Raw genomic sequence first — 24,275 nt, forward strand, 5'->3', positions numbered from 1 at the left:
TTGGTCGAACAAAATCTCTTGTAGGTAAGTTGTATTTTCCATCCTCCTTGGTTCCATCTTCCCTCCAAGAACTTAAAACCCTCAAAACCCTGCCCCCTTTTCTCATATCATATACTTTTATCATCATTTGGACTCAATTTCCCATGAAATTATATCTACAAACAATCTTTATGTGATTAAATTTGAAGAATTTCAGCCCAAAAAACCCAAAAAGAATCAATTTTTATGTTACCATTATCAAGAATGAAATCACTCCTTTCCCCAGTACTTTCAAGACCCACCACCATGTTTGTATGCAGGGGATATGGGGTTCTTAGCACTTTCAAGAACCTTAATTCTGCTCAAACAATGAACCCCATGAGTAAAGTTTCTTCCTTTAGGTGTTCTACTGTGCAAAACCATAGTCAAATTCGGGTCTTGAGTAGTGAGGCATCGGGTTCTAGTTCTGGTTCTGGTTCTGGTGAGGTTCATGTGATTGTGGGTCCTATGTTTGCTGGAAAAACTACTACACTTTTGAAGAGGATTAAGTCTGAAAGAAGCAATGGCAGGTTAGTTTTATCAATCTGTTTCTCATTTGGTTGTGTAATGAAATGCTGTGCATATTTAAAGTTTAAATCTTTTTATACTATTCATCTGTTGGAGTAGAAATATTCTGGTAGTTTCTGGTTCTTGGTTATTACCTGTGTTTGTTTTATGCTTGGTTATCCCCTTATTTCGTTGTTGCTGCTGTTCTTTCTTCTGTATGTTGTGTACTGTTTTCCATTTCACATTATTTCGATGTTGTTACTGTTCTTCAAAGCCAAAGGTCTATCAGGAACAACTTGGGGGTAGGGGTAAGGGTAAGGTTAGCGTGCACTCTAACTTACCCATACTCCACTTGTGGTACTTACACGGGGTATGATGTTGTTGGAGCAGAAAGTGTGCCTCAGCTGTTTTTTGGGGCCATCCTATAAATAAACTGGTATCTGTTTGGTTTCCTCTCATGAGGATTATCTACTTAGCTACTTACTTTATAGTGTCTTATACCTCACACAAGCTTTGTAGAACTTATATAAGTAGGACTTTTGGCTAAATCTCAAGACTTTGATGCACTATATAGACCTTATAATGAAACATGGAAGATGATGCATTGAGTCCAATGATTGTAAGTGTTTTTTTCTTGCCTCAGAATTTGTTTTGGTCAATAGCTTAATAGTGGCAGGGAGAGAATGATATGGTATTCAGTAACATAACAAATCATCTTTTCAGCAGTGTGTTGCCATATTGTGCTATTTTTATCGAAGACCAACTTTCTGGTTGATGGTTTATTTGGTTGAATATAACCGTAAAGATATCTTTCATGAGTTTAAGAACATGGTTGGGCAAGAGTTCAACGTGAGAGTCCTGACTTAGTCATTTATATCATCTCCTGTGAGGGTGCTCTTTTCTTAGTTCGATTTCACACTTGGCGTTCAAATAAGCAACTTGTTGGTACTTGTTAAAAGAAAAACCAAGTTGTTGCAGCACTAAATTCAATTGCTCCAAGACACCAAGTGTCCTTGATGCTATTTGGACCTGGTTTCTCTGCAGTTCTAGTTGTTAAAAGTTTAGGAATTTTTCTTGTTACTCAACCTTTCATCTTTCTCATTGAATGATTGTGCCTTTCTTCTGAATTTTGTTGTTCTTGAATCGGATTTTTTCTGTTTCCTTTCCTTTCTTCCCTGGGGTGTTGAAATCTCCATGCTCTTTGGCTCGCTCATGTAGAGGATGTAAAAGTTGGACCATGTTATTCCAATGACATTTGAATTGAAATCATGATTGGTAATATTCCCAGTTTTCAGGCCAATGGAGTAAAGAATTTCCTCTATTTGGATGAGACGATAAAAGGTCTCTGCTTCTCAGGAAGGGTGGCTGAAGCAGTTGGAATATTGTGCCGCTCTGGTGTACAGGTGGAGGCAGAAACTTATTCCCTTGTTTTACAAGAGTGCATTTTCCGCCAAGCGTATAGGAAAGGCAAAAGAGTCCATTGGCAAATGATTACTGCCGGCTTTTTTCCAAATGAATATCTGACTGTTAAGTTGTTAATTTTGTATGCAAAAGCAGGAGACTTGGATACATCACACATTATATTTGATAAGTTACAATTCAAAAGCTTGGTTTCGTGGAACGCTATGATTGCTGGGTATGTGCAGAAGGGCATGGAGGAAGTAGGCCTGAGTCTGTACCATGATATGAAACAGAGAGATGTACTTCCAGATCAGTATACCTTTTCATCAGTCTTTAGAGCCTGTGCCTCTTTAGCTGTCCTGGAGCAGGGCAAGCAAGCACATGCTTTGTTGATTAAAAGCCAAATTAGTGGAAATATTGTAGTTAATAGTGCACTTATGGACATGTATTTCAAGTGTAGTTCTCCATCTGATGGCTATCTCGTGTTTAGTGAGTCCTTGGAAAGGAATGTGATAACATGGACTGCTCTGATATCAGGGTATGGACAAAATGGAAGAATAAAAGATGTTCTAGAATCATTTCATAGGATGATAGTTGAAGGATATAGGCCAAACCATGTTACGTTTCTTGCAGTTCTTTCTGCTTGTAGCCATGGAGGTCTGGTAGATAGAGGTAAGGAGTACTTTTCATCTATGGTGAGAGATTATGGGCTTCAACCGAGAGGAAAACACTATGCAGCTATTGTGGATCTTCTAGGCCGTGCTGGAAGATTACAAGAGGCTCATGAGTTTGTCAAAAACTCACGTTGTGAGGAGCACCCAGTATTATGGGGCGCTTTACTTGGGGCTTGTAAGATTCATGGTGATATCGAGATGGTAAAACTTGCTGCTAGAAATTTCTTCGACTTGGAGCCTGAGAATGCAGGCAAATATGTTGTCTTATCTAATGCTTATGCTTCTTTTGGTTTGTGGAACAATGTTGCGGAGATAAGGAGACTGATGAAAGACTCAGGGGTGAAAAAGGAGCCTGGTTATAGTATGATTGAGGTTCAAAGACAAGCACATTTCTTCTTTATGGAACATAATGCTCATGAACAGACTGCTGAGATATATAAATTGGTCAAAGATATGGCAGGTATCTTAAAAGATGCTGGCGATGTTCAAGATTTACTGAGTTAAAGAGAAAGGACAAAAGACAATATAGGATGAACATTTGATTGAATCCTCAACCACTTAGCTGCAAAGAGTCTTATTAAACGGGCAATTGCTCTATCTCAAAAAGTGCCATGCATGTTACACTCCAGCTGTATGCTCGTATCCTTTTAAGCTATAAAAGTGGAAAGACTTTCAAACATAGAAAGAGAAACAGGCTTCAGCCTTTGTGCTACAAGTCAGGAATGCACTTTCCAGACACAAGCAATGGTTTCCTGGAATTTGTGATCCTTCGACAGAAATCTTCTGGGGAGATGCCATTTGCCTTTGAATGCAAAAATTGGATTGCGATCTCCCCACAGTTTCAACTGTTAGTTTGGCAAGCAGGGGCTTGCTATTTGCTTCTATGAGGAACATGTATGTGAACAAACAGATAAATTGCCTTATTACCAAGTAATGTGACGGCCTCGGTTTAGTGGATACAATCCTTGATAAAATAAGTTTACCATAGAAAACATATTCTCTTAAGATCATTTTTTACTATATTGCAGTAACAGTGGAGTTGAGTAGTTTCCAATAGAATGCTTAAAAAGCCATACTTCATCATAATTTGAACCTATAGCAAATGAGTTTACTTCTTCTACGATACTGTATACTAACCAATGCTGCCAGGGAATGATGAATTTTGGGCATTCTAGGAAATCTATTTGTATTTCTTTTCTTATGCTATATTGCTATGTCTGGTGGTCAAGCAGATCATTCTATGCTGTTGCCAAAATGCATTTAGGCAATGCATTTATAAGTGTTGGTAGTGTTTGAAAAGATGTTGGAATCTTTACTAACCTATGAATGTTACTCTGGAAGTGACATAATTCCATCTACCTGGCACATCAAGAGCTGCAATTCTGTGAACAAGCACAAAAAAGTGGGTGGAAATTTATGTCTTCATATAGTGGAAATATTAATGACCACTTCTCGGATAAATCAGGATAAACGAGTCATTTAACGGTTTACTTTTGTGTTAGACTATGCAATCCTTATTTTAGTTGCAGTTGCAGTTTGCATGGCTCTCTATCTTCACTGCATACTTTTGTTGTCCTTTCTAATGCATCCTGTTGAACACAAACATACTTTGAGCCTTCAGTTCCTTCCCAGTTGAACTGCAGTTCGTGTACGGATCAATCTCGTGTAGCTAGCCGCGCAGAGAAGTAGAACCAGCATATTCTGTTTCCTTTTGTTCAATTGATGGTACCATTGCGAAGGAGATTGGTCCTATCTTGCGTGGATAAATGATAACAGTATAATACATTTTGTTCTGACTTCTGAGATTGTTCCTGATTCTTTACATCAAAATTTACCAAGTTATTAATTACCATGAAGATATCAAAAGTTTGATAATATGATTATGGACATATAATTTGGATTCACAAAGCATGCTATTTCTGAGTTTTGAAGTGCTGCTTGAACTTTGATGATCTTGATAGATATTTAAGGCTTCCTGATGTTCTCGTATCATTGACTGATTTAGCTTTTGTGCTATTTCCCCTCGCTGCAGAAGTGTAGCAATTTTAAAATCAGACAAGGATACAAGATATGGGTTAGATTCCGTTGTGACACATGATGGAGATAGATTGCCGTGCTGGCCTTTAGCTAATCTATCATCATTTAAACAGAGATGTGGTCTTGAAGCATACAGTAAGGTAATACTTCAATGGGAAACTATTGAGATATGATAATTTAGTCAGGGTGCTAGCAACATAAAATATTCTCAAATATAGGGCAAAGAAGTCTATTTCTGAGTGCGTTCTTCTGAAAATTTTCAATTTTCCGGGTCAAATTTTGATTCTTGAGAAGTTAGGGGCTCCACCCCTCCAAATCTACCCCTAGTTGTGAAGGGAAATAATATAATCATGAAGCAGTCTTTTGTAAGTTGGCCACTGAACTTTCTTTGCTAGTATGCACTCTTTTGTAAGTTGGCCACTGAACTTTCTTTGATAGTATGTAACGATACTGTATTATTACTTTTATCATGATCATTTTTCTTTGTATATGTGATTACCTTTTTTTGTGACTGTTACGTGGTTTCAGTTAGAGGTCATTGGCATTGACGAAGCTCAGTTTTTTGAGGATCTATATGATTTCTGTACGGAAGTTGCTGATCATGATGGCAAGATTGTGATAGTTGCTGGGTTAGATGGTGACTATCTAAGGTACTACTTCCATTTAGTCTCTGTGCGCTCTAATGTATTCATAATTGATACGTTTTTTTGTGAGACAGATATTCTGCTTATTCTTCCAAAGATTTCTTATGTACTGAATGTGATTCTCTATTGCAAAAACTCGTGTAATGATCTGTATTGGATCATATTTTGGATTTTGCAGAAGGAGCTTTGGTTCAGTTCTTGACGTAATACCAATTGCTGATTCCGTGACCAAACTTAATGCCCGATGTGAACTTTGTGGTGAACGTGCTTCTTTCACCTTGAGGAAGACAGAAGAGACGAGAACAGAGTTGATTGCAGGAGCAGAAGTATATATGCCCGTCTGCCGCAAGCATTATGTGAGTGGACAAGTAGTCAAAGAGGCTGCTAGAAGTGTTCTGGAGTCCCAGAAAGTTGAATGCAGCTCTATTTTGTAATATCTCAAGCTCTAAGTACATAGAATATTGTCTTAGAAATATTAACCAACTATTGTACTTACAAGTTCCAAGTGTGTCAACTGGCCAAGCCTTTCTGCTGGTGGAAGGTTGCTAGTAGAATTATCGAGGTGCGAGCAAGCGGGCTCGAACACCATTTTAAAAGAAAAATACTATTGTACTTTCAAGTCATATTTTGTGGGGAGTTGCTCTTTCAAAGTGTTAGTCTATGATTATTCTAGCATATTTAATTTCCGTATGTAATGAATATACTTCTGAATCTAAGGAATAAAATTCCTGACTCAACAACGTAGCATATACCAAACATAAAAAAACAAAGATGTCTTGAATCTATAAAGTAAAAAGTGTCTCAATGAAAAACTAAATATAGATGGTTGATCGTTGAGATGACATCTTTCCCAAGTTTGGCGTCAACAAGATTCGACCTATATGCCGAGCTATATGCGATTAAAACTTTTATTAGATCTTGATGACGCGCTTTCACAAATGAATTGTTTTCCAGGCTTGGTGTCAATAAGATCTGGGCTATGTGCCATTAAAACTTTAACTAATCTTGATGGCACGCTTCCTGTCCATATGCCTATCAATATAGACACCGATGAATCGTACAATATTTTGCTATAGCAGTAAAAAAAACATTGTTATTAAGAGATTATTAAAGGACATAATGATGTTTGGCAAGTCGAACTACTATTTTTGCATCATTAATTAAAAGAACATTAACTAAAAGCGTTTCAGATTTTGATAACTCTATGCAAATTTCTGAACAACACTTTTACCAATTCTTTTGAAGGCTAGTGCGAAGTACTCCTTCTCAAAGTATTTTGATAATTGAAATCTACCTAAGTTTATATCGCACCTTGATTAAAGTCAAAGAGCAAATACGAAACGATTTGCAATAGAGAAGGGAAACTATATGTTATTACTTATCCCATGATCACGGGCAAAGTATAGGGGTTTACAATTTTTTTTTAAGTAGTTTCCTTTCTGAGAGGGTTAGTGATATGGTTGATGCAAACATCTAAAGATATACATCCATTTTCATAGTTTGTAGCCAAATGTCATGAGAGTGGAAGAAATTAGAGTTGTCGAGAGGTTTTGCATAAGACTTTAGAAATCACTAGAATATAGAATAAATCTTAGAAAGACTATAATTCTCCAAGAGTTTATAGAGAATTTTAGAAGAAAAACTGAGGGTGTTTGGATTCACTTAGAAGTTGGTCAAACTACTTTTAAATCATCTTTTGACTTCTTAAAATGTTTGGTAAATATAAAAAATAACTTAAAATAAGTTCAAAATGACTTAAATAAGTTAGGAAGTGTTTGACAAGTTCAGAAATGACTTAAAATAAGTTTAAAATGACTTAAAACAAGTCAAAAATCAAAGTGGGTCTCCCCTATTTTATATTTTTTTGACTTAAAAAGTCATTTTAGTTTGTCTTTTTATTTTTGACGTTTATTTTTTTTAAGTCAATCCAAACATACTTTAAATTAAAAATAAGTAGGAACTTGTATATAATTTGTTTTTCATACTTTGGTCCCTAATTGTGTAGTATAAATAGACGGAACATTCATTTGTAACTCAACCAAGCAAGTTGTAAAGCAACACCTTTCGTGTGCCGCAAGGAGCGTTAGTCGAAGCTAAATCTGTGACATCGTTAGGTTGAATGGTGGAAAGAAGCACAACAATGCTTGATCTTATACCAAGCAACGCGCTAACATCTTACTGACCAACTTTGACCACTGAAGCAAGTGATGATGAACGTGTTGAGGAGTTCATTGATGTCACGCCCGGCTAGAGTGGATCGCGAGGGTTGAAAGAAAAAAATCATAATATTGTCAACTTTATACTTGCTTGCATTGTTGAGTTTGTAATAATAAGCCCAAATATTTGAAGAACTTGTTGATGAAAATTTTGAATCAGTAATTTCATCATATGTTAAATTTTCTTCCAAATTAAAATCTTGAAAAGAAAGAAGAAAATCGTCATCATACATTGGAGATTTCTTGTTTGAATTCTTTATCACAAACAGAGAAAATGAAAAACTTTTTTTTTATCAAGTGTTATTGGACTTGTTTTGGGTTTATAATAGGGGTGTGCACTATTTGAATTAGACCAAAAAATTGGATCAAATCAAATCAAATCGAATTCTAATTTAGATTGATTTTTTGGATTCTTGGTTTGATTTTAAATTTATAATTTACTTTGTTTGATTTTTTGGTTTAATTTCGGATTTAGAAAAATGAAAACCGAAAAATCGGAATTATATATATATTTCTATTATATAGAAGAGTGAAGTGGGAGGATGACCAAGGGCAAAACTGTAATTTCACTCTAACAAAAATCTATGAAGAAAGATAATAAATAATTCTAGAATTATCTTTCTATATATGAAGTGATAATGATCAAGGGCAAAAATGTAATTTCACGCTAACAAAAATCTACCAAGAATGATAACAAAAAATTTCTATTATCTATTATATAGAAGAGTGAAGTGGGAGGACGATCAAGAGCAAAACTGTAATTTCACTCTAACAAAAATCTATGAAAAAAGATAATAAATAATTCTAGAATTATCTTTCTATATATGAAGTCAATAATGATCAAGGACAAAAATATAATTTCACACTAATAAAAATCTACCAAGAATGATAAAAAAATAAATTAAAGAAACATTTTAAGTTATTGTTATTACCATTAACTTATTTTGTTATTACTTCATTTCCTTTTTATTTCTTTTGTGAGTTATTGTGATATCTATTTTATTATTACTCTATTTTACTATTACTTTAATTTAATTTTTAATATTTTTTCTATTCATTATACTTATAAAAAAAGTCTACTTTTTCTATAAAAATATCATGAATTAATTATTTCAATCTTTATTTTGGCTCTAATTAATATACTTGAATATAAATTAGTGTGATAAAATTAATAATATATATTAGATTGAAATTAAAGAAAAAGATGTTAAAAGTAACTTTACAAATAAAAATGAATAGGATAATATATTTGTGTTAAAGATGACCAAGAATAAAAATGTAATTCATTCTAACAAAAATCTATCAAGAATAAATAATTTTAGAAATATGTTTCTATGTATGAAGTGAATGATGATTAAAGGTAAAAATATAACTTATGCAAGCAAAAATCTACCAAGAATAATAACAAGAAAATTAAATAGTTCTATAAACATCTTTAGGTATTATTATCAGTATTACCTCATTTTTGTTATTACTTCATTTTTTATGAGGTATTGTGATATCTATTTATTATATGAAAGTTAATGAACAATGATTACGCTTAGCTTTTAGTAATTATATATCAAGTATAATATTAGGTGGAACTAATAAAAATTAAAATTAAAATTTATATGTATATGAAATTTTGTGTATTGAAATATTTTTAGATCTTTAATATGCTATATAAAAAAAATTAAAATTCAATAGTTACTTTTTTTTGAAATGAAATAAAAAATAAGTTCATATAAAATCAAAAAGGAGGGAGTCATATATAAAAATTGAAATATATATGTGTTATTATTGAAATGAGCTTTCATATGTTATTATTTTTTTTAAAAAAATTGTTTGACTTCCTTCTATTAATTTGTGCATATATGTGGAGTTTTAAAGGTATGAACATTTTAATATAGAAATATAACGATTTGAAAACTTTAATTCTTCGTTTTAATTTCTAATTTGATACATATTTGAAAATTACATAAAAAAAAAGAAGCTTAAAAGCGCAATGTAATAATTTAAGATATTTTTAGAAAAACATATTTAAAAAACATAATGAAATTTGATTGACTCCTTTATTTTTATCGAAACAAAAAAAGTTGCATATATTGTTTGAAAATAACGTAAGAACTAAAAAGTACTATGAATCACAATAAAATGACAACTAAAAATATGTGAGAATCATATAAGAAATTTCGTTTACTTTCATAAAATCACTTGTATCACATAAAATAAAGCAGATGGAGTAACATATATTATTCGAATATAACATAAAAAGTACTCCATAAATTAACAATTTAAAATATTTTTTAGAAAACACATAAAAAATTTAGTTCACCTTTTCAAATTTCATTTGTATCACATGAATTAGAAGGAAAAAAACTAACATACATTGGGTCTGCGCTGACGCGGGCACATGATATCTAGTATATGTAGAATTAAGTTGGAGTGAACCATTTTTGTCCCTTTTAAATTATTTTCATTGTGATTTAGTTTATTTTCTTATGTTTGGACATCTATAATTGATATACTTTTAAGTATTGTGTTTTACGTTTTACTTATGATTTATATTTAAAAATATATTTAAGAAATTTAATATATATATATATCTATCTATATATATATATATTTAAATTGCAAATATAGCTTTGTTATGTTTTCAATTATTGACATAACCGATTAACTAAAGAAAAAACAAATCAAAAAGAGAAAAACCAAACCAAATTTTTTTTAGTTCGAATTGGGTTACACTTCTTTAACACTAAAAATTGAAAACTCAAACCGAATAATATAAAAACCGAACCGAAAAATGGCACATCGTACCTCTAAACTACGAAGTATTATAATGTATTTTCTAAATTTTGAGTAACTGTAGGATTGAAAATTTTCCGCCTACCTTAGTTATTTATTGAGGAATAATATATTTTACATTTTTTTGTTATTTTTATCACTAATATTTTCCTCAAATATAAACATTGGAAATTTGTAGCAAGTAAAATAAAGCCTTTTGCTTGTTCGGAAAATAAATTTCTCAGAAACTATATTATTAATATTAATTATGATGTAAGAATTTAAATTTATACTAAACAAAAAATTTACTTATCTCAATGAGTAAAAATAAAAGGCAAACAAAAAATACAAAAAATATAAACACGAACGTAATTTTACCAATCTAGTAAAATTTGCAAAATCAAAATTACCAAACTATATAACAGTAACACAAATATACCTAATTTTTTTTAAAAAAAAAAAAAGTGAGTAAATTTTTTCTATTTGTTTCTCAATCGTATATAACTAGTATTTTAATTAAGGAAAATCAAAAAAAAAATTAACACAATTTTGATTATATTTTAGTAAAATTATTTAAATAAATGTTAAAAAAGAAATCACAATCAAACTAGGTCACTTTGTTTGTACGCAATGTATTAGGAGTTGTACCGATTAAATCTATAAATACCCAAACCCAAATCTTCAATTTTTGCGGGTTAAAGTTCATCTCTTTCGTTCCTTGCAAAACCCTAACAATGGCGAGACCTCCTCCTCATGTCCCTTGTCCAGATTGCAATGGAGATCCTCCTTGTCATCCTTGTTCCGATTGCGGTAGATGTATTCACAATCAATTTTTGGAATCTGAATTGGAAAAATGGTTTCAGAATCGAGATTTGGAAGATGAATTACATACTTGTGACGATCCAATAGAACTAGAAGATCTTAAGCTTCAGGAACGGAGTAATGTGATTAATTTTGTGAATTCATTGTTATTATTGTTGTTGAATGTTTAGTTTGCTTCGATTTCGTATAACTAAACACTCTAACTCGTCAAGTTATAAGCTGATTAATAATGAGTTGAGTTGTATATATGATTTACCACTTAAGGCCAAGTTTTGAATGTTATGTCTTCTTTTTTTTTTCATCATCTCGTGTTGTATCTGCATTGGTGCTCAACTAAATAAAAAATCGTTCTAGGCATTGGAGTTCCTCCATACTCGAGGAAATCGAATTCAAGAAGGACGATTGGGCGCAAAAAATAAATTTTTGACATCAATTTACGCAATTTCATTAAAAAAGTAACAACGGATTAACCCTTCGGAGTGGCTCTGTGGTTTGAGCTTGGAACTTCCATGTTGGAGGTCTCAAGTTTGAAACCCCTTGTCAGCGAAAACAAGGGGTTTGCCTTCTGGGTGGTGCGGATTAGTGCTCCTATGTGGTTTCCGTAGACTTTATATTTGTAATCGAAAATTAATTAAATATATATGTATATTAATTTGTGAACCCCTAATAAAATAGATTAGATTGACAACAGATTGACTACTATTGAAGAAATTTAGAACTCCCAAATTCTTAATTCTCGCAATATAAATTTTCGAGGTCAATTTCACACAACTTCATTAGAAATAATCAAATAACAGGTTGATTGAGTGTGTTTTCTACTGCTTTTTCCTTTTAATTTAGATTTTTTATTAAATGGATGTTGGGTCTAACTCGTATCCCAAAAGCTTTCTCGAAGGGAAGAAAATTGCCTAAGCCATATTAGGATCCTCGGGATCTTGTACTAGTTCTATGGGGGACATTTCTTTTGTCATTTTTCAGTCGGAATAACATTTTGACCTGGTTTGTCCCTATCTTTATTCTACAGAAAAATTGAGGCTCAAGACCCAGAAATTGAGCGTCTTGACAGACTAATTGAGTCTCAAGACAGAGAAATTGAGCGTCTTCACAGACAATGGACTCATCTGGTTACCGACTTTGCTAAGAAGGTGCCATTGTGAAATAGACAAGAAGGAGCTTGCTGAAATAATAGCTAAGAGGCCCTGTTCTATGTAAAACGGGAAGCAGCTTCTTGAAATACTTAAGAAGCATTTTCCTGAATGGCGAAATGCAGGAGGCTTCATGGAATCGTAGGAGCACAATGACGTTCATCATCAGGTTCGATCTTCCTCTCAATGTATTGATAACAACATTCATTTGCCTTTCATTTGTTTCCGTTTTGTACAATTTTTGTTATCAAGAGATGTGTCTACTGAGAGGAATTATGTGGTAGTGAGTTATGTTCTCCTTTTAACTGCTAGATAATATGGATAATACATATTATTCATGGTTCGAGAAACAGTCACGTGAGAGCACAAACACGCTAGTATTGATATTGAAACTTGGTGTGCTTAGCGTTGTTTGCTAAATGTGGTGTGTTGGTCAGTTTGATGGTGATGATTCTCTAGTGTCTCTACGATTCTTGCTTACATAGTTGAATTCCATATTGTTCTAACGGTTGTAGACATATCAAGAATACTTGGAGTTTCTTGATATTTGTTGTTTGTAACTTGGTTTAATGCATACCTAGGCCTATCTTTACTTATCCTTTTCTTTTGCTGAATTAACCCTATTACCAATGCCATTTTAAGCATGGTACTGATTTTCTTTTTGTTGCAATTTTTTGAAACAGGTAAGTCGTGGAAACCAAGCCTGCATAATTCAACTATTTTTTCATTGATAGCACATTAGTTAGAGCGTTGAGGTAGCAGTAAGAGTTCTGGAAGAACAATGAATTTACAACTTACTACTAAGTTTACTTCTCTTTGTCACTTGTAAACACTGGTTGTCTTCTTACCAATGGTTAATGCAATCTTTTTGTGTTTTTCTCTTTATATGTCGAATTCATTTAGTTAAAATTCTAGCTCTTATCACTGGGTTGCAATAGCATAAACAGTCGTGGATGTTTGCTTCATGTCTTTGGCCCCTGGACTCTCTGGTCATGATCGTAGAATGCACGTAAACCTAAGAAAATAATTATGTACTATACCAAGAAAAGATCAACATTAACAAACAAAAAACTGCAGTTGAATCCTTAATGTTATTACCAACAACAACAATGCAGCTAATATAATGAGAAAACAATCTTCAATTTGAATTAAGCGTTCGTGCCAGACGCTTAACATCAATTAACCTTATGCCTCTTCGCGATCTACCTGAATATCAGTTAAAATTCAGCGCGATAGAAAGACAACGAATCAAAAAAAAAAAAAAAAGACATGAAAAAAGTTTGTGTTAGAAACTTACTCTCTGTATTCACATTGTCCTTAGTCCCAATTTCTTGATTGTTACTTGAAAAAGAATTCAATAATCTAGCAAGATGTCTTATCTGATATAATGGCATAGTGTTTTGAATTCTCTGTACTTTATAACTCCTTTCTTCAACTCCTATTCAATCACAAAAGAAAAAAAAATGAATCTTTTCAAAAAAGGTAAAAAAGACGACAACCTATGCTGGTATCAAGTGGAATAGTCGAGGTGTAAACAAGTAGGTCCAGACACCACCTAACCAAAAATTTACTTATACTTTATATCGCCTCAAACTCTCCAAAGTGTTGTGTTGTATTTGAAGAAGGATCGACAACATTTTTGAAGAGTTTGAGTAAAGTAACCATTATAATAGTAGAGGCGCGCCCTCAACACCACTATTATAGTATAAGTTCATATGTCTAAATTATACAAAATATACCTTTGTGCAATGTACTTGATGCATCTTCTTGTGATTTATATAATTCAGGATGAAATGTAACATCAGATAACTGAACCCCAAGTTCAGAAACAGGAACAGTTGCTTGATTTTCGTCTTCATTAGAGTACCCTGCAACGACCAGAGATGAACCCAGGATTTTAAAGTAACGTATTAATAATAGAGTGAATTTCATAACACGAATACCTGCACTAGTAGTACTGTCACAGTTTTGACAAATTGAAGATGAAGAATTGTTCAAAACTTTTTGTCTTCTCAATTGATAGTTTCTTCGACGTCTAGCTAAGTGTTTTTCCCTCTCCTCATTGCTCATTGTTTGTCTTCTCAATCTATCGCGTATTCTACGACGTTCTCTCTCTTTTTCTTTCTGTGCATTCCTCCAGTTCTTTACTACATGCCATTCTTTAGACTCTTCAGTAGCCATTGAACCAAATATTCTTCAAGTTTCTGATCCCGTCTTGCAACACAAATGTTCTGTAGTTTGTACGATTTAATTTAAACCAAATTGACAATAACAAACAAACAAACAACATACCAGTGTAATCTCATACGTGGAGTCTGGGGAGGGCAAAGTGTATGCACTATACCGACTGAATCACTCTTTTTTACTCTAATTTCATTTTAGATGTAAAATGAAACGCAAATTATATGTTGGCGTGTAGCACTATGAATCAACATTTATAATAGACCTTCGATGATCAATAATAAGCTTCAAATAAAATAAACCCTATATAAAAGATGCAAATATCAATACACAATCATAACATCGAATGAGAATCGAAAAAAAAAATTATCTCAGGTTCTTAATAACCCATAACATACAAATCTTCATCCATTAAAAAACAAAGAAAAAAATTGATTTAATTTCACCATAATCACGAAAATTATAAAAAAGGAAAACACTAGTTGTTTATTTGAAAAAAATCCCACAAAAATGAAAAATTAAAAAAATTAATTCACTGAAAAACCTACCTCTGTTGATGGTGACTGAGGGGAAGAATTTGTAATTTCAGATTCAAAGAATAGAAAATTGAGCTGTTTTTTTTTTCAATAGAGAAAATAAAAATGAAATCTTTTAAATGTTCTTTTTGGTAATTAGTTAAATGTTTGTAGTTTTTACAAATTATAATTTGCCACCTGTACATAAAAGGAAGGAAAAAAGATTTTAACAAAAATTATTTTAGAAATTTAGGGATATGTTTGATCCATTTGGCTTTAATTACTCGGTCCTCATCCAAATTTTGGATTTAGTAAAATTACTATACCACAAAAGTTAAAGACATGAATCTTCATTGATCGTGTTGCTTTATTCAAATACGAGCTAAGTATTTAAAAAATGTATAAAGTTCTTCATATTTCTTTTTGACGTATGAAGCTTGACTTCGATTCACGTTATATGCAGACCTTTAACCTTACTATATTCAATTTTTCTCATAGCAATTAGTTGAGAACTAAAGATTTGATAGGAAGGATACTTCACCTTTAACCTTACTACATTCAATTTTTCTCATAGCAATTAGTTGAGAACTAAAGATTTGATAGGAAGGACACGAAGTATCGTATTATTTATTCCATTCATGCCTTTAAATGGTTGTACATAAGCTTCGGTTAACCAAATATGAACCCGTGCATAACAAAAATGTACAACTAAAAAAAAAAGCATTCAAATACAAAGGGAAATGACAATAACCAAATGGAGTCTATTTCAAACTCACAGTATTCCTCCCTATGGTAGCATGTAGAAACCTAAACATTCCATACTCCAAGCTCTGTATATATGAAACGAAAAGTTTTGAAGATGAAACGACGAGATCATAGGGCAAAAAATGTCATCTCCAGGCAGAAGAAGTTGCTAAAGCTCTATTTTTCCATCCAAGATAGAGTGCTCCTTCGCTTTCTGCATACCGATAATTGGGGTTGTACTCTTTCAACATGTGCTTGATGGTCTCACCAACTGATGGACTCATTTGACATTGAGTAAATCCAGCCATCATAAGTCTTAACCTCCATTTTCCGAAAAGTTCATGTCTTTCCACTCTGTCAGCTCCCTCACATGCTATTATGTTCACAACATCTCGTGCCACACAATGCTCCTCTGCACTGATCCTCTCCTTGTCATCCCTAGGACGAGCTGCATCAATTGACTCGAACATTGCTGTATAGTAATCAAGAGTTTCACGGAACCTTGGAAGGAAAGGGGCGGTGTTGGTGTTTGATTCTTGTTCAACTAAGGTCACAATTTTGGGGGATAAACTCTTAACTAGTCTTAATAAGCGGTCACGATGATTGATAGTACTTACACTCTCGTCTGGCATGTGGTGCAGCATATAAGGGAAGTTTACTGCCAGAGCTTCTCCATGTTTAACCCGAAGATTCTCTAGTTGGACCTCACAGCCTGATAGTGCAGCACCATGGAATTCAAAAGGCACTCCACATGATTTGGCAACTTCTGCTAGCCTTTCGCCTACTAGCTGAAGTCCTCCACCCCGAGCATAAGCTGATTCCTCATCATCAACACCTGTGATGCGGACAAATGGGGGTCCACCAGGACGATGAGCAAGATCGTGGAGGAGGAACATCCATTGACTTCCCTGTGCAATCTGAAAATCAATGATATGGATTCTGTTTTCATTCATCATGGCTTCCCTGATGATGACATTCGCAGACATATAAGCAAATTTGTAGTATGGACACATGTTAAAGATGACTTGCATGTAAGACAATAATTCCGAGCCAGTTGGTTCTTTGCACTTCAATTTTTTATATATGATGCTTCCTGACGATAGTAGTCGTGCTCTAATCCCTTCCAACACGTATGCTCCCAACCGTTCCATCGGTTCCCCAGACACAGACACCCGTTGCTCTAAAGCACTCATAAGAGCTTCAGCAGTAGAGATATCAGCATCTGACACTGCTTCAGCACAGGCATCGAGCAACTCTTTCAAATTCAAGCTAGGGGCCATGTCCAACACTCGGTTCCACCTTGTTATGGAAGACGGTTTTGAGACCATATCGTTCAAGGAGCAACTGCAGCTGTCGTCAGTATCAGATTCAGGCCCCAGTAATTTATTCTCCAGCTCCCGAAGCACATGTCTCAAGTCACCATCATCAATTCCTGAACACCCACTCAAAGGCGAACCACACGTGTTATCAGAGGAGTGATGCAGATCAGACATGTATGACTGTGAACATTGAGGAGAAAAGGGACTCCTGTTGGAAGAAACACTCAAGGCAGGAGGTGAATCGTTGACAACATAGTCGGTAGCTGGTGATGAGTCCAGAGTGAAGAATTGTTCGTCTTGTGCCTGAAAAGAGAATTGCATCCCTGAGCTACGACTATCCTTACAACTGTTCTTAAGAACATTGTAAGGGGCGTAATACTGCTCAACTTGCTGCATTTGCTGATTGTACAATCCGTGAACACTTCCAGACATTTGTGTTCTCTGAGATGCTTGCATCTCAAAATGACTATCGGAGTTTCAAGCAACCGTTGCAGACAAAAGCTATCTTAGATCTCAGCAAATCTCTCTCGACTAAAAGTAGTCATTCACAACATCTCAAGCAACAACAACTCTTTCAACATCGTGTCACAATGTAAACTCGAAAAGAAATTTGCAACTCTGATGATGCCTAATAGAACCTGCCAAGAACGAAAAATCACCATCAGTATGATTGTCACAAAAGCATAAAGAAGCTAATTTACAGAACAAAAGACAGCATATAATTTGATCAGTCAAAGCATACAACGATTAATACATGATGCTCCTTAATTAGCTAAACATAGATGGTTGTGATTCAACGGGTTAATTTTGCCATCGATAAACTGAAAAACCAACCATATACTAAAGAATTGACTAACTAGAGTTATAACCTAGCATTTACATCAATTTTTGAGAACTTAAGCAAACTACGAAAATGAAAAACCATAGAGACCTAAAACAAACACAAAAGAAAGTCAAAAATTACAATCAAAAGACAAACTTCTTATCAAACAACATAAAAATCAAAACTTCATAAAAAAACAAATGGAAAAATACTACTTATACCATCATCAACTCCCCCCCCCCTCCCCCCCCAAAAAAAAAAAAAAAGATTAGGAATTGCAAATAATCTCTTACACAACAGCATAAAAATCAAAACTTTATGCAAAAGGAGAGGAGGAACTTGCATATTAACTGCATACATAAACTCAAAATTTCATCTTAAGATGCTTTCAAGATAAACACCAAAACCTTAAACCATAAACTAAACAAAGTCAATAATTTGCATTAATTAAGCAACTCCTCAAGACTAATCAAAATTCAAAAGAAAAACAAAGAATTGCAACTAATATATAGACCAACAACATAAAAACCAAAACTTTATATAAAATACATAGAAAAATCAGTAGTTATATACCCCCAACAACATGAAGATCAAAACTTCATACAAAAAAAACAAAAACTAAAAGAATTACAAATAAAATCTTACCTAACAACATAAAAATCAAAACTTTATACAGAAAAATCACAACTTTATACTCTAATCACCCAAAAAAAAAGGGAAAAAATGAGAAAAAGGTAAGTGCATAAAATAGAAGAACATAATTCAACTTAAGATACTTTCAAGATCAACCATAAACTAAACAAAATCAAGAATTAACATTAATTAATTAAACTAGTAGTACTAATTACCACAAAAAAGAACAAACCTTGAAAATTAAGAGGATGTAATTTTTGTATTTTTGTGATGAATTGAGACTTTTTTGTTCAAAGATCAGCTCTTATGTCTATTGTTGATTGTTGAAAACAAAGAATGAAGTGTTAGGTACTCCTAATAAAGCCTTTATTATATAGTCAAAATATTAGAAAAATAGACAAATAAAATGCCCTCATTTCTTGGGAATAACTACCTTAAATGCCACTTCCATTGATATATGTAAGACCAAAAAACTATTTTTATGGGATCACATGTTTTCGTACTCGATGATCGATATTTATATTTATGTTAAAATTAATAATTGAAATTAGCCTCGTGTATAGTTTATTTTGGAAAAAAAACATTGTTAATAAAGATATTTTCATATTAGGACGTGATAACAAAACTTCTACTAATTAAGAAAAAAATAATTTCATTTACTGTCATCATATTTTTTGACGGTATTCTACTTATTAATTTAGTGGGATCACATGCTTATGGTATTTGATGATCGATATTTATGTTGAATTTATAATTGAAATTAATCTTGTGTAATGTTCATTCTGATAAAAACATTGTCAATAGATATATTTTCATATTAGGATATAATAACTAAACTAAATAATTAAGAAAAAAATAGTTTCATTTATTATCATCATATTTTTTGACGGTTTTCTACCTACTATTTTAATAGGACCATAAGCTCATGATATTCGGTAATCGATATTGTGTTGAAATTCATAATTGAAGTTAACATTGTTTAAGGTTCATTCTGATAAAAACATTGTCAATAAAGATAATTTCATATTAAGACATAATAATGAAACTTCTACTAATTAAGAAAAAAAAATAATTTCATTTATTATCACCTTACTTTTTGACGATATTCTACCTATAAATTTTATGGGACCACGTGCTTATGGTATTTGGTGATCGATATTTGTGTTGAAATTCATAATTGAAATTAACCTTGTGTAAGGTTCATTCTGATAAAAATGTTATCAATAAAGATATTTTCATAATAGGACATAATAACGTGAGTTCTACTAATTAAGAAAAAAAATGATTTCATTTGTTATCACCATACCTACTATTTTAATGGGACCACATGCTATGGTATTCTGTGATCGATATTTTTGTTGAAATTCATAATTGAAATTAACTTCGTGTAAGGTTCAAAAACGTTGCCAATAAAGATATTTTCATAATAGGACATAATAACGTAAGTTCTACTAATTAAGAAAAAAGTTGATTTCATTTATTATCACCATATTTTTTGATGGTACTCTACCTACAATTTTAATGGGACCACATACTCATGATATTCGATGATCGATATTTGTGTTGAAATTCATAATTGAAATTAATCTTGTGTAATGTACATTCTAGTAAAACATTGTCAATAAAGATATTATTATATTAGGACACAATAACAAAACTTTTACTAATTATGAAAAATAGTATCATTTATTATCACCATATTTTTTGACGGTATTCTACCTACAATTTTAATGGGACCACATGCTCATGATATTCGGTGATCGATATTTGTGTTGAAATTCATAATTGATATTAATCTTGTGTAATGTACATTCTAGTAAAAACATTGTCAATAAAGATATTATTATATTAGGACATAATAACAAAACTTTTACTAATTATGAAAAATAGTATTATTTATTATCACCATATTTTTTGACGGTATTCTACCTACTATTTTAAGGGGACCACATGCTTATAGTATTCGGTGATCGATGTTTGTACTGAATTCATAATTAAAATTAATCTTGTGTAATGTTCATTTTGGTAAAAACATTATCAATAAAGATATTTTTATATTAGGACATAATAACGAAACTTCTACTAATTAAGAAAAAAATAATTTCATTTATTATCATCATATTTTTTGACGGTATTCTACCATCTATTTTAATGGGACCACATACTTATGGTATTTGGTGATCGATATATTTATTAAAATTCATAATTGAAATTAACCTCGTGCAAGGTTCATTCTAGAAAAAAACATTGCCAATAAAATATTTCCATATTAGGATATAATAACAAAAACTTTTACTAATTAAGAAAAATAATAATTTCATTTATTATCATCATATTTTTTGACCGTATTGTACCTGCTATTTTAATAGGACTACATACTTATGATTTTCGGTGATCGATGTTTATATTGAAATTAACCTCGTGTAAGGTTCATTCTAAAAAAAACATTGTCAATAAAATATTTTCATATTAGAATATAATAATAAAATTTTTACTAATTTAAAAATAATAATTTCATTTAATATCACCATACTTTTTAACGGTATGCTACCAACTATTTTAATACACATTTTTCCTGTTTTTTGGGTTTACGAAGAATATTCATATTCTCTCCGCGGTGAATTACGCGAACTCAAAGTGAGAATTTGACTATTTGTTGACTTATAACATGTTTTAACACTTATTAAAAGATATTATTTAAAAAAAAAACAATTATTTTAAAATAAATATCGTTTATGTGTAAAATTATATTTCATTACATTAAAGATACATTCAATTTATTTCCATTTAATGTTTATATTAGGACTAACTAATGTAGGAAACACGTCTTTCATAAATATTATACGTGTTGCTTAATCATGATTAATTAGGTAATTAATGTTTTTACTCTAATCTTAATCGTTAACATTAAAATACTTTTAAATATTGAGTATGAATAATTTCTTCTTCGTTATATGAACTATTACTAGTGAATTTTGAATATAGTTGTGATTACATGGCTTAGCAAATGATTATGTAATAAATCACGTCACGCTATATATGATTGATTTAAAGTCAAATGGTTCAAATTATAAATTGTTAAAGATCAAATTATTTTAAATTTATTTCAACTTATATTTAATATCAATAATATATATTTTTGTCATAATTTTGACCTTGAAGTGCTATTTTCACATTACCTCCATTCCTTTCGCTATATCAAATTAATATTCAAGTAAAAAATTAGTGAAAATATTATTAATCTTAGATAAAGTAGATTGAGGTGAAAAAACAAATTATGGCTAATGATTTTTTGGATTTCTTGAACTTAACTATAAATAAAAAAAAAAAAACTATCATAAAAATATAAAAAAAGGATATTGAAAATCTTCAATAAATACTAGAGACAAAGTGATCCAAATAGTATAAAAAAAATCTTATAAAATTTTATTTGCTTTGCCATAATTCAAATCCATAAGAAGTAATTCTCACCATTTTAGAATGAGTCGTACATTATATTATACAATTTTGAAGCCTCAAATCACTTTAATTAATTAGACAAAAATTTTAAGAATTAAAGATTCAAAAACATATTTATAGTATCTTAATTTTGTTTAGTTATATATCTGAATTATTAGGTGTGTGTGGATTTCTTATTTGAATTATCATAAACTATTTATCAAGAGATACTCAAACTTTGTTGTATAGCATTAATGATATATCACCATCAATCAAATAAGAAAATGTGAATAATTGATCATCGATATGCTTTATTGATAAATAAATGATAATAGTTCAGATATAAAACTCGATAAATCGAGATATTGTAGGTGTGGAAATGGCAATTTGAGTAAATAAGCGATGCAATGAAGGGCAATAAGTTGACGCCAAAAGACCGCGTTTGGTTTGATATTTGTTTGTTCCTGGAAGGTGTCTATTTCCCATATGTTTTTTAAGTTTTAATTAATTCCACAAATCATTATTTAATTTTGTGTGTTTTGGAGAAACATTAAATTATTAAATTAAAATCTCAAACACATTATAAAATATATCTAGCAGTAAATAATTGAACATGATTTTAATTTTATGTTCATATAATATACATATATAGACATGGATTTGAAATATATATAATAATAAAAATGAAATTTGTAAAATTCTCTAATTTTATTTATTTAATATTTTTTTCCTCTAATACATTATGTCAAATGAGAGTTACATAAGGTTGACAATAATGTATTATTCCGTACAAATTTAAAACTAGTTTAGTAGTTTGGTGAAAAATGTTTTTTTTTGAGATGTTGGAATGTTTCTAAAAAGGACGAAAATAAATAATTGCAAGTGATAATAAAATACTCTTTCCCTCCGTTTGAAATTATTTGTCATGTTTCGCTTATTAAAAGTCAATTTGATTAATTTTTAAAGGTAAATTAGATCACATTAATCCGATATTTTAAACAAAAAAATTAGATATTCTAAAACTATATGAAAAGTACTATAAATTACAATTTTTTACATATTAATATGATGAAAAAATACATCTTAAAATATTAGTAAAAGTTTTTTTAGTTTGACTTTAAAAATGAAACTATGACAAACAATATCATACGAATGGAGTAATCGCCAGAGGAGTGATTTTTCAAGTTGGAGTAAATTAAAGTTTAATTTCAAGATAATTTTTGCCTTATTATTTCCGAGCTTGTAAAGTTGTAATTGTTGGAAATAAATTTATATATGGCATTTTCTTTAGCCTTTTTTTTTTTATCATATAATTATTCGATATTTGGAAGACCGCTTTACTAATTTATGTTTGTATCATGTAGTGTTATAAAAAGAATAAATTTTGTTTTTATTGATATATATTTGGAAGACCGCTCTACTAATTTATGTTTGTATCATGTAGTGTTATAAAAAGAATAAATTTTATTTTTATTGATATGTTTTTTCATTCACAAAGTTTATATCCCGATAACTAATAGTGAAATAATTTCATTAGCCTGCGGTTCTTCTCATCGAACACGTACCTACCTTATGATTAGAGTAATTTAAATTCATACCAAAAAGTCTAATTTAGAGTAACAATATATTTTCTGTTAAAAACAATTTTATATTTAGAATACGAAACTTCTTATTAATAATTAAATGGTAAATATATTTGACAAAAAACGAGTAGGGTAAAAAGATTTCATTCATATGTTTGTGGATAAAAAGAAGATAAAAGAATTCTTATCTTATCGTAAATGTTTAGACGGTGCACAAAGTTGTGACTAATTACTAATTAAAGTTGATATAATGATCATCATTATAAAAAAAAAAGGTAAGTTCAAGAAAGAATAAAACAAAAGGAGAATCTTGCTTTTTTTCTATTCTTTTAACTCACATGAAAATTACATAATATACAGATCCTCAAAATGATTTTAAGTTATATTTATCATGAATAAATTAAAATTTTATATTATAAATCTTTAATTTTTTTATTGTATTTGATAAATTTTTCTACTTAAAAGATTATGCATATATTGTTTAAGAGAATTTTGTATGAAATATTTTGAGCAGAAGAGTTTTGATTCTACGTTAATCTCTTTATTTACGTAATACTTCTGTCAATAATATAGCGAATGAAACAAAAAAAAGGTACTAAATCATGTGGGGAAAAAAATAGCAAAGGAATTTAACTAGTATAAGATTAAAAAAAATGATTTTGTTCTACCTTTTACTATATTAATTAATTCCTCTTGTCTCCCATTTGAATAAAATGAAATCAAACAATTTAGACGTGTGTAATTGGAAAAATAGACTAAGGGAACAAACTTCTCCTTTTTCTTTCTCTTTAAAATAAAATAGATTTAAA

At 31.1% G+C, this 24,275-nt stretch overlaps 3 protein-coding genes and 1 pseudogene across 4 annotated transcripts; 2 read left to right on the plus strand and 2 right to left on the minus strand.

Annotated features, from left to right (window-relative positions):
• LOC107003065 (thymidine kinase a-like) lies at positions 1-5,956 on the plus strand. Of its 2 annotated transcripts, XM_015201312.2 has the most exons (4): positions 29-548; positions 4,633-4,777; positions 5,166-5,287; positions 5,460-5,956. In XM_015201312.2, exons 1-4 carry the CDS (start codon positions 226-228, stop codon positions 5,713-5,715), a joined length of 846 nt encoding a protein of 281 aa, XP_015056798.1. In that variant the 5' UTR covers positions 29-225; the 3' UTR covers positions 5,716-5,956. The 2 variants fall into 2 exon arrangements, with proteins under 2 accessions (XP_027769046.1, XP_015056798.1); XM_027913245.1 differs by lacking the exons at positions 5,166-5,287; positions 5,460-5,956 and adding an exon at positions 1,814-3,494 and having other exon boundaries at positions 1-548; positions 4,633-4,766.
• Positions 5,957-10,961: 5,005 nt separating this feature from the next.
• On the plus strand, positions 10,962-12,395 carry LOC107004223 (annotated as a pseudogene).
• A 1,052-nt stretch (positions 12,396-13,447) lies between these two features.
• LOC107004425 lies at positions 13,448-14,435 on the minus strand. Its single transcript, XM_027912810.1, has 2 exons — positions 13,970-14,435; positions 13,448-13,668 (listed from the first exon to the last, which is right to left on the minus strand). The coding sequence occupies exons 1-2, from the start codon at positions 14,409-14,411 to the stop codon at positions 13,448-13,450; spliced, it is 663 nt and encodes a 220-aa protein (XP_027768611.1). The 5' UTR covers positions 14,412-14,435.
• A 1,086-nt stretch (positions 14,436-15,521) lies between these two features.
• On the minus strand, positions 15,522-18,817 carry LOC107005119 (scarecrow-like protein 13). The gene is made up of 2 exons (XM_015203618.2): positions 18,678-18,817; positions 15,522-17,627 (listed from the first exon to the last, which is right to left on the minus strand). Exon 2 carries the CDS (start codon positions 17,443-17,445, stop codon positions 15,817-15,819), a length of 1,629 nt encoding a protein of 542 aa, XP_015059104.1. The 5' UTR covers positions 17,446-17,627; positions 18,678-18,817; the 3' UTR covers positions 15,522-15,816.
• Positions 18,818-24,275: the final 5,458 nt, after the last annotated feature.

This window comes from Solanum pennellii, chromosome 11, assembly GCF_001406875.1.
Source record: "Solanum pennellii chromosome 11, SPENNV200".
Lineage (NCBI taxonomy): Eukaryota > Viridiplantae > Streptophyta > Magnoliopsida > Solanales > Solanaceae > Solanum > Solanum pennellii.